General features: G+C 40.5%; 1 protein-coding gene across 1 annotated transcript; it reads right to left on the reverse strand.

The window, feature by feature from the left end:
- Positions 1–2,529: 2,529 nt before the first annotated feature.
- On the reverse strand, positions 2,530–2,904 carry LOC148938832 (uncharacterized). The gene has a single exon (XM_089107502.1). It carries the CDS (start codon positions 2,902–2,904, stop codon positions 2,530–2,532), a length of 375 nt encoding a protein of 124 aa, XP_088963628.1.
- Between the last annotated feature and the right edge of the window lie 8,226 nt (positions 2,905–11,130).

The raw sequence follows: 11,130 nt of genomic DNA on the forward strand, positions 1-11,130 counted from the left end.
CCTACTACTTATAAATACATATAACTCACTGAATATATAAGTTATATACAGAAATATATAGCTCACTAACATATTTAACCTACTACTTATAAATATATATAACTCACTGACTATATAAGTTATATACAGAAATATATTACTCACTGAAATATTTAACTTACTACTTATAAATATATATAACTCACTGAATATATAAGTTATATACAGAAATATATAACTCACTGAAATATTTAACCTACTACTTATAAATATATATAACTCACTGAATGTATAAGTTATATACAGAAATATATAACACACTGAAATATTTAACCTACTACTTATAAATATATATAACTCACTGACTATATAAGTTATATACAGAAATATATAACTCACTGAAATATTTAACTTACTACTTATAAATATGTATAACTCACTGACTATATCAGTTATATATAGAAATATATAACTCAGTGAAATATTTAACCTACTACTTATAAATATATACAACTCACTGACTATATAAGTTATATACAGAAATATATAATTCACTGAAATATTTAACCTACTACTTATAAATATATATAACTGACTGAATATATAAGTTATATACAGAAATATATAACTCACTGAAATATTTAACCTACTACTTATAAATATATATAGCTCACTGACTATATAAGTTATATACAGAAATATATAACTCACTGAAATATTTAACCTACAACTTATAAATATATATAGCTCACTGACTATATAAGTTATATACAGAAATATATAACTCCTAGAGATTATTGACTTTAAAACAAGCATAAGAGAGAAAAAACGGGTTAAAATTTAAATAGAGCAGTGGAAGAAGCTTAATTCAGTTTAAATCCGTCTTTTCTCTCTTTATTTTTTTTTGTAAATGGGAAACCAGTGGGAAATTATAGAAATTATTTTCTTTTGTAACGTTTTTCTATCCCCCTAAAAATGGCTAGCTAACCCGAATCAACTATATTGTGTAAGTATCCTTGAAAGAAAAAACTGGTAATTTGACTATAAAACAATCCTTTCAGATTTACAGCTAAACCTGAAAAAAATACCAGGTGCCAAAAACTCCTCAGCCGTTATTTCTTTCTTTTTTCAATCTCACTTCAAAATATTATCCGAAAGCCGTCGGCTCAGTACATCGCAGTAAAATTTCCGTAGACCGAAGTTGTCAAACCTACATGCTAAACAAGAATGAATTACATTGGTTGGCTTTGGCCCGCCTATATTTTACTTTTGACCAATAAACCACGTCGATTGAAACATATGGGAAATGATAAAGTTGCAAAAAGCGCCACCATAACGGAATAATTTGGACGGAGCCGATCGAAATGAGTCTTTACATAACCGTTAAACAGCACAAACATACGACTACGTGAATTGAACCTAAACGATTGAAACTGGCTACAACCTATAGAAATCACAGAATGCCGGCAGAACATTTGAACACCGAACTAAAAAGACACTGGAACTGAGCTTTACTGAACATAACAAGTTTTCCGATGGTATTTATCACTTCCACTGCTCTAGATTTCGGAATACATTCGAGACACATAAAATGATGTCAAGAACTCAAGCGAATGTTTTTGTTTTGAATTCGCCACTTGTCGTTACATTGGAGTCGAATTTTCAAATTAAAATCTCGAGCAAAAAAGTCGTTGCCCCAGTGAAATAGCGTAAATCCAGAGGGAACAAACAAAAACCGGGAATATTCGTGATACCGTACAGAAAAAATTATTAGACTATCAGCCAAAATTGTTGAAAACCTCTTTTTAATAGAAAAAAAATCTCGGTTCCTAGCAATCCAGGAAACCGGGATTGATCTTTTCAGAACCCTGACGGTTGTGGAAACCGCCAGAGACGGGAGATGTAGAAATTCGCGGCGCTTTGGAGTTGATCTGACTGCTGAGGTACAGTACTTCAAATCAAACACAAGGTTGCCAACTGGACATATTTTATGTCCAAAGGACATATTCCTGTGTGCCGGGACACAATGACATAAAAGGGCAAAAAAGGGACATATTTTAGAAATATGGGACATAAAAGGGACATTTTTGCAAGTTTATGACATAAAATTGAATATTTCCCCGCTGGATACATATCTTTGTATAAAAAAATGTAATTTTTCACCAAATCAGAATTAAAACTGCTTGTCTAGCACTAAACTTACTTAACTACTTATTTTCTACTAATTTCTTACAGACGTTATTGTTTTTAAAAAAAAACACTATTATTTTTCGGAGTTGCTTGCTCTTTCCCGCAGACAATTATCTGCAAATACTCTTGAAATTCTTTACAAGTTTGTATTCTATCATCTATAAACGATTTTATTTCTCCTTGCTTTTACGCTACTTGCTGACTTGACTTAAGACTCCTGCTGGTGGCCCAGCGTAGAGAGAGATGAGACTGTTTGCCTCCATTCCAAACGGTCCTGCGCAAGCGTGACAGCTTAATGGAGATCAGTACCGATCATGGAGAAGTACTGGGTAAGGCTGTCCCTTCAACTCTGAACTGGGGTCATTCAAAGGGGTGCTTCCAGCCATATTGAGGGGAATCAAAATTGAAAAGTATGTTTGCGGGTGCTTCTTCTGACATGCGAATTAAGTAGCCAAACCACCGTAGAGTTCTTATGGCGAGCTGACGAGAGTTGGGGGTTTGATCCGTTAGTGTCAGCAATCGGGTGTTTGAGACGAAGTCGTACCACTTGATCTCTTTGATTCGTCTTAGGAAGTTGGTTTGGGCCACATCTATGGCATCACGAACAGAAGCAGCTGCTGGCCAAGTTTCAGCACCGTAGAGAAGGACTTCCGTTACGATGGTGTTGTAGATCCACATTTTGGTTTTTCGGCTAATGTTGGGCTTTGACCACCATGAACGCCATAATTGAGCCATAATAGACGCAGCTTTCGCGATGCGCGACTGGACTTCTATTTCAATCTAGCCGTTATCCGAGATGACAGATCCAAGTTAAGCAAAAGAGTTGACAACTTCGATAGTGTGCCCTAATACGTTGAATGATGAGGAGTTGGTGGAATTTCCTGCCGGATCGATGATGATTATTTTTGTTTTCTGTCAGCTAATATGTAGTCCAACTTTCAGGGCTTCTTCCGACAGTGTATTTAGAGCTGCCTCGAGTTCATCTGAAGAAGTGCATACCAGGGCAATATCATCTGCAAAGTCGCAATCGGCTAGGACTCTATGGTCATATTTAAGTCCGAATTTGAGCCGGTTCGTGGTTCGATCCATGACATAATCAATCAACGCGTTGAAATGTTCAAGAGCAAAAAAACAACCTTGCCTTACACCCGTATATATCTTGAATAGTGGGCTTCGGCGACCATTAACCTGGGCGGAGCTTTTTGTACCAGTGTAGAGTGCCTTGAACAGGCGGCAACATTTATCAGGGAATCACGTTCGTTTTAGTATCAGCCAAAGGGACTGTCCAGTTGGCAACCCTGTGTTTGATTTGAAGTACTGTACCTCAGCAGTCAGATTAACTCCGAAGCACCGCGAATTTCCACGTCTCCCATCTCTGGCGGTTTCCACAACCGTCAGGGTTCTGACAAGTGTACTTTACCAGGGTTGCCACCGTCCGGAATTAATGCGGTCCGGGATTTCTTATGTCCGGAATTTTCAGAATGTTTTGAAGAAAACCGGAATTTTTTGCTAAGAACCGGGATTTTTTTTATTAAAAAGAGGTTTTCAACAAATTTGGCTGATAGTCTACTAATTTTTTCTGTACGGTATCACGAATATTCTTGGTTTTTGTTTGTTCCCTCTGGATTTACGCTATTTCACTGGGGCAACGACTTTATTGCTCGAGATTTTACTTTTGAAAATTCGACTCCAATGTAACGACAAGTGGCGAATTCAAAACAAAAACATTCGCCTAAGTTCTTGACATCATTTTATGTGTCTCGAATGTATTCCGAAATCTAGAGCAGTGGAAGTGATAAATACCATAGGAAAACTTGTTATGCTCAGTAGAGCTCAATTCCAGTGTCTTTTTAGTTCGGTGTTCAAATGTTCTGCCGGCATTTTGTGATTTCTATAGGTTGTAGCCAGTTCCAATCGTTTAGGTTCAATATACGTAGTCGTATGTTTGTGCTGTTTAAAGAACGTAAATCAATTGGTTCAAAAGATCGCTATCAGCGTATTCCCCAGATTTTTCTAATATTTTTAGACACTTTCATGCGCATGATATTCCACTCAGTATTCAAGTTCCAAACATTAATAATCGCAGATGAGCATCCAGATAATCGAAGAAAAATTGAAAATGTTTATCTGGATGACGTTCTTTAGGAAGACTTCATGGATAAAATTGCCGAGGATCTGGAAGATGCAGCTAGACGGCATAATAGTAAAATATCGGCCCAGTTAAAGATAGGAATGGGGCCGCAATTAGCGATAAGGAAAAAACTAAAGAGAGATGACATTTTGAGAATTTGCTTAACCGAGATAGAGTTGCAGGAAAAGATATAGAAGAAAATGAAAAAGTTTGTGACACATTGGATGTGAAAGAAGATTTGTTTTGTGAGGAGGAATTAGCAGCGGTACTAAAAGGATAAAAAAATAATAAGGCTCCAGGTGCTGATGGGGTTGTAAATGAGTTTCTTAAATATGGTGGCTCTGAGGTTAGAAATAAGTTACTGAAGATTATGAATATGATTTTTGAAAAAGGGGAAGTACCTAACGATTTTAGGATAACCTTAATTATGCCACTCTGTAAGAAAGGTGATAAAAATGAGTATGGTAATTATCGAGGCATTAGTCTGGTCTCTATAAGTAGTAAATTACTTAGTAATATGATACTTTTTAGACTGAGAGATGCCATAGACAAAGTTTTACGAGAAGAACAGCGCTGTTTTAGAAAAGGTAGAGGATGTGTCGAACAAATTTTCACTCGTAGGTTAATAATTGAGAAGTGCCTGAGTTTTCAAACACCTTTGGTCCTCAGTGTCATAGATTATGAGCAAGCGTTCGAAAATTCGATTGAAAATTGAAAGGGTTTGTGCCCTTTTTAATAGTTGAAAGTAATTGGACGGCAATTAACCCCTCTCTCACGCCCACCATTTCCACAAACACATCTAATCAAAGTTTTGAGATATTCATTTTGTTCACCGTAGTTAAAATTTCTGGAAATTAGGTCTTTTAGGATGACAATCTCCTCAGATCCCTCAGGGCAAGGGTTGTAAGTTATACTCTGGGGGCATATAAGGTTTTTATAGAAAGTGTTATCGTAGAAACTTCAAAAAGGGATCATTTGATTGGAAGTTGACAGGGGTAGTGCCCTTTTTAATAGTCGAAATTGAATGGAGAGCAAATAACCCCCCTCTCACGCCCACCATTTCCCCAAACACATTCAATTAAAATTTTGAGAGCCATTTTGTTCAACGTAGTTGAAAGTTCTGGAAATTATGATTTTCAGGATAACAAACCCACCAAACTCCTCAGGGCAAGGGTTGTAAGTTATGCCCTGGGGGCATGTAAGGTTTTTATAGAAAGTATTTTCGTAGAGACTTCAAAAAGGTCTCATTCCATTGGAAACTGAAAGGGCTAGTGCCTTTTTAATAGTAGAAAGTGATTAGAGGGCAACTACCCCCCCCCCTCTCTCAAGCTCACCATTTCTCCAAACACATCCAATCAAAATTTTGAGATATCCATTTTGTTCAACGCAGATGAAAGTTCTAGAAATTAGGTCTTTGACGATGACATTCCCCCAGAGCCCTCAGGGATAAGGCTGTAAGCTATGTCCTGGGGGTATATATGTTTTTTTTTAGAAAATTTTGTTGTAGAAACTTCAAAAAAGGCTCATTCAATTGGAAATGGAAAGGGCTAGTGCCCTTTTAATAGACTAGTTGAAACTGATTGGAGGGCAACTAACATCACCCACCATATCCCCAAACACATCCGATCAAAATTTTGAGATTTCTGTTGTAGAGTTGTAAGTTATAAAATTATAGTTCTTTTAAATGTTTTCACTTATAACTGTAAGAAATCAAAAATTAATTAAGATTTTAAGGAAAAAATATCAGCATATGTATATTAAACTGACAATGCACATTTTTTTTTAGTAAATTCATTTGAATTTTTATCAGTAAAGTACAAATTATATTCTGACTTTTAGAAAGCATAGGGTTTAAAACCCTACTCAGATTAATTTCTGTTCGTTTTAAGTTTGACCTATTTTAATTTCTGTTTGTTTTGGGTTTGATTTATTTATTGATACTGATCTTTGGTAGTTGTATGCTTGGTAGATTATTTGATTCTATTTTTGTTCATTTTTGGTTTAATGAAGTTCTTTACTTTTTTTCGAAAACCTTATTTTGTGCAAAAAGTTTTTTTGATTAATAATAATAAAAATACGTTTCTGTTAAGTGGAAGGTCGCTTTCTGAGAAATCAGGGACACCAGGTGTCATGTGCCAAGCATGTTTGAGCTTTCAGATTATCAGAAAATATTAGTGTCGAGGTTCCAAGCTCCTATCTGCAAAAATGTATATTTTTGTATTTTTTGCCAGAAAACAGATCGCGGATGTGTCTTTATTTTTTCAATCTTCACGGGGCTATTGATGTGGAAAATGTAGAATTTGTTTTCCCTAAATGTTTAAAAAAAATATATACAAATTCTTGAGTTCGTTTTGTGTGGCCATTCAGTGTTTGATTTAAAAAATAATGCAGAAATGATGCGCATTTATCTCGGTTTGACATGTAGAGTTTGAGAGGAAAGCAGAGACAGAAGGCAAGAGAGGCTCCGTATGGCCTTTCAAGGTATGGTTTAGAAATTAATGCTAGAAACGTGTTCAGCAGAAAGAGAGCTTTCAAATGATATGCCGTTCGACAGTGTTTTCCTAAGAATAGAGGACACTCTTTTGGCGTACCCCATACCTCTATAACCGTCAAAAAAAAACATTTTTTTTATATTGTCATATGAAATCTCATTTGAAAGTACCGGAAAAGGAAATGTCGAATAACTATGAAAGTTTCTCATAAATTTTATTATTTCTGACGTTGAGTTTATGCCTATATTCTTACTTTTAATTAAAACATTGAAAATGGCAATAAATTTCCAAAATTTGCATCATTTGAAAGCTGTAAGCTGAAGAATGAAGAAAATAAACTACATAAACCTAGCCCTCCCCAAATATACCCCCTTCCCCCGGGATATACCCCCTCCCCGTGGATGATATCCTCCAAGAAAATTCCCTCCATGGAAGATTTTTCGCGATGGTATTTTCCTTCTAATTTTGTTTTAGGGGGGAGAGTAAACGCCGCATCCTGATTTATCTGGCGAATATAACTTTCAATGTCTATATTAATAAACGTCTGAAAATATCCGTGGGGAATGTGAGGGAGAGACATAGGCGTACCTAGCTTCTTCTCTAGGGGGGGGGGGGGGCAGGCAATTTTGTGAGGAAGAGAGGGGGCTGAACTTACATTGGCGGTTCACAAAACCTTACATTGCAAGCAAGTTCCATCATACCTATGAAATGTTTATTAAAAAGTTATTACCAAAAATCATAAATCATCAACAAGCTTCAGCATTAATACATGTTCTTGGATTAGAGCTAAATATTTCCAAGAACTTACGGATAATTGCTTCTTGTTTGACTTTTATTCCGTCATTCCAGCTGTTTATTTCCAGCTTTTTCAACCATCTTCCTTTTATCAACTGCTTTTTTAGCCATCTACTGTTTTTTAATTATCTGCTTTTTCAACCATCTACTTTTTCAGTCATATCTAGTGTAAATTTGAAGTTCTAGGGGGGATGCTGTTCCCCTCTGCCCCCTTCCTTATGCCCATGGGGAAAGAGTTATCCGGGTTGGAATTTTTCGTGGCGGGGAAGGGGCAGGAAGGGAGAAGCAAATGCCCCCTGCTCTTCTGCAGTAGCGTAATTTCGTCAAAATCCTGTGGGGAGGGGGGGGAGAGTTGGAGGTAATTTTTCCAAAACAACTGAAAATGACAGTGAAAACTGAAAAATGAGCTATATAGTACCGCAAAGGTAAAGCTATACTAAAGAAATCTAATCTGTGTCTGTGGATGTTTGATTTATGCAGGTTTATCATAGTTTTGACAAGATTTTTGAAGAAACAAAATTTCAAGGGGGAGGGGGAAAACTGGGTCATAATAAACATCTGAAGATATTAAGAGAAACGGGGGGGGGGGATTAACCGAGTGAGTATCTTCCGTGGGGGAATTTTCCGAAAGAAAACATCTAGTACCGTTCCCATATGTTTACGGATGTTAAGTCACACCCTTTGCTTTCGTCTTGTTCAAGTGTCTCCGCCTTGTTCTGTCTTTTAATATAAAATTTCTAGTGATTTGTGGTTGATTTAGTGATTTTCTTCAATAATCTATTGATTTAGGTGCTGATTTAGTGACTTTTTTGAAGAGTCTAGTGAAATTTTTTCAACAGGTGGCAACCCTGTGTAAGTGTGAAAGCTGAAAAACTAAGAAAATAAACTCCAGAAACCTAGCCCCCTAAAACACCCCCTCAGACATAGCCCCCGCAGAAAATTCATTTCTGTGCGGTTTCTGTTTCGCCGGTTGGACGTCCCTGTTGCGTATCTGTTTGTAGTCTCTGTGTCGCAACAGAGACGAAACAGAGACGACACAGAGACGACACAGAGACGACTCTGTGCCGGCTGTCGGGCGGCTCGGGTGCGGTGGCGGCGGTGTGTCGGGGGTGTGTCGTGTCTGTGTCGTCGTCTCTGTTCCGTCTCTGTGTCGTCTCTGTGTCGTATCTGCGTCGTGGCTGTGTCGTCTCTGTGTCGTCTCTGTGTCGTGGCTGTGTCGTCTCTGGGTTTCGTTTCTGTGTCGACACAGATACGACACAGAGACGACAAAGAGACGACACAGAGACAACACTGATCCGTCTCTGGGTCATCGCTTTGTCGGTGTTGTCTCTGTTTCGTCTCGTTGTCGTCTCTGGGGCGTTGTCTCGGTGTCGTCTCTGTGTCGTCTCTGGGTCGTCGTCGCTGTGTCGTCTATCGTTCGTATCTTTGTCGTCTATGTGTCTTCTCTCTGTCGTCTCTGTGTCGTCTCTCTGTGTCGTCTCTGTGTCGAAAAAGAGTCGAAACAGTGTCATCTCTGTTTCGGCTCAATGTCTGTGGCGGCTCTGTAGCGTCGCTGGGGCGTGGTCGTGTCTGTCGCGTCCCTGAATCTATCGTGACTCGTCTCTGCTGTGTCATCTATGTGTCGTCTCTTGGCCGTCTCTTGTTCGGCTCTTGGTCGTCTCTGTTTCGTCTCTCTGTGTCGTCTCGGGGTCTTTTTCGTGTCTTGGTCGTCGCTGGTTCGTCTCGGGTGCGTCTCTGGTTGGCGTCTCTGTGATGAAACTTAGACGACACTGAGACGACCCTATGTCATCTCTGTGTCGTCTCTGTGTCGGCTCTGGTTCGTAATATCGTTGTTGACCAGGAGACGACACCAAGATGACACAGACACAGAGATGAAACAGATCCGTGGCGTTTTCGGCTCGTGGCCGTGTTCGTCTTTGGGTCGGCGCTGTGTCAGCGCTTGGGCGTTTTCGTCTCGTCGTTGTCTCTGTGTCGTCTCTGTGTCGTCTCTGTGCCATCTCTGTGTCGTTGTCAGCGCCGTGTCATCTCTCTGCCGTCTCGTTGTCGTGTTTGTGTCTTCTCTGTGTCACTGAGACGACTCTGAGAGTCATCTCTTTGTCGTCTCTGTGTCTGGGTCGTCTCTTGGTCAGCTCTGTGTCGTCTCTGTGTCGTCTCTGTTTCGTCTCTTTGTCGTCGTCTCTGTGTCGTCTCTGTGTCGTCTCTGTGCCGTCTCTTGGTCAGCTCTGTTTGGGGTCTGTTTCGTCTCTGTGTCGTCTCTCTGTGTCGTCTCTGTGTCAACACAGAGACGACACAGAGACGACACAGAGACGTCTCTGTGTCTGTGTCGTCTCTGTGTCAGCTCTTTTTCGTCTCTTGGTCGTCTCGTTTTCGTCTCGGGGTCGTCTCTGGTTCGTCTCGGGTTCGTCTCTCTGGGTCGTCTCTCTGTCGAAAAAGAGACGACACATTGTTGTCTCTGTTGCGTCTCTGTGTCTGGGTAGTCTGTGTGGCGGCTCTGTGTTGTCTCTGTGTCTGTGTCGTCTCTTTTTCGGCGCTTTGTCGTCGTCTCGTTTTCGTCTCGTTGTCGTCTCTGTGCCGTCTCTGTGTCGTCTCTGTGGCGTCTCTGGGGCTTCTCTGGGTTTCGTCTCTGTGTCGAAAAAGAGTCGACAAAGTGTCCACACAGAGTCGTCTCTTCGTCATCTCTGTGTCTGTTTCGTCTCTGTGTCGTCGCTTTGTCGTCTATGTTTCGTCTCTGTTTAGTAGTCTCTGTGTCGTCGACTAGTTGTATTCTCTTTGTAGTCTCTGTTCCGTCTCGTTGTCGTCTCTGCATAGTCTCGTGGGCTTCTCTGTTTCGTCTCGCGGTGTCGTCTCTCTGTTTCATCTCTTGGTCTTCTCTTGGGCTGTGCCGGGGCTGAGCCATCTCTGTGTCGTCTCTGTGTCTGTGTCGTCTCTGTGTCGTCTCTGTGTCGTCGCTGTGTCGTCGTCTCTTTGTCGTCTCTGTGCCGTGTCTGTGCCATCGCTGTGCCGTCGCTTTGTCGTCTCTGTGTCGGGTCGCGTTTGCTTCTCGGGTTCGACTCTGAGACGACACAAAGACGACTCTGATACGTCTCTGTGTCGTGTCTGTGTCGTCGTCTCGTTTTCTTCTCGGGGTCATCGCGTGTTCAGCTCTGGGTCATCTCTTGGTCTTCTCTGTGGCGTCTCTCTGTGTCGTCTGTGGTTAGACACAGAGACGAACAAGAGACGAACAAGTGAAGAACCAGTTTCGTCTCTGTGTCGTCTCTGTGTCGTCGCTGTGTCGTCTCTCGGTGTCGTCTCGGGGTCGACACAGAGACGACACAGAGTCGAAAAAAAGACGACACAGTGTCGTCGCGTTTGCGTCTCTTGGTCTGGGTCAGATCGTGGTTGTCTCGTGGTCACAGAGACGACAAAGAGTCAACACAGAAAGTCGGCGCTGGGGCGGCTCTGTGTCTGTGTCGTCTCTGGGTCGTCTCTGTGTCGTCTCTGGGTCGACTAAGCGACGAAAAAGAGACGACAACGTGTCGAACCAGTGACGTCGCTGGGTCATCT

Source organism: Artemia sp. Qi Xiang Cuo, unplaced genomic scaffold (assembly GCF_049724085.1).
Source record: "Artemia sp. Qi Xiang Cuo unplaced genomic scaffold, ASM4972408v1 HiC_scaffold_336, whole genome shotgun sequence".
In the NCBI taxonomy this organism is placed as follows: Eukaryota; Metazoa; Arthropoda; class Branchiopoda; order Anostraca; family Artemiidae; genus Artemia; species Artemia sp. Qi Xiang Cuo.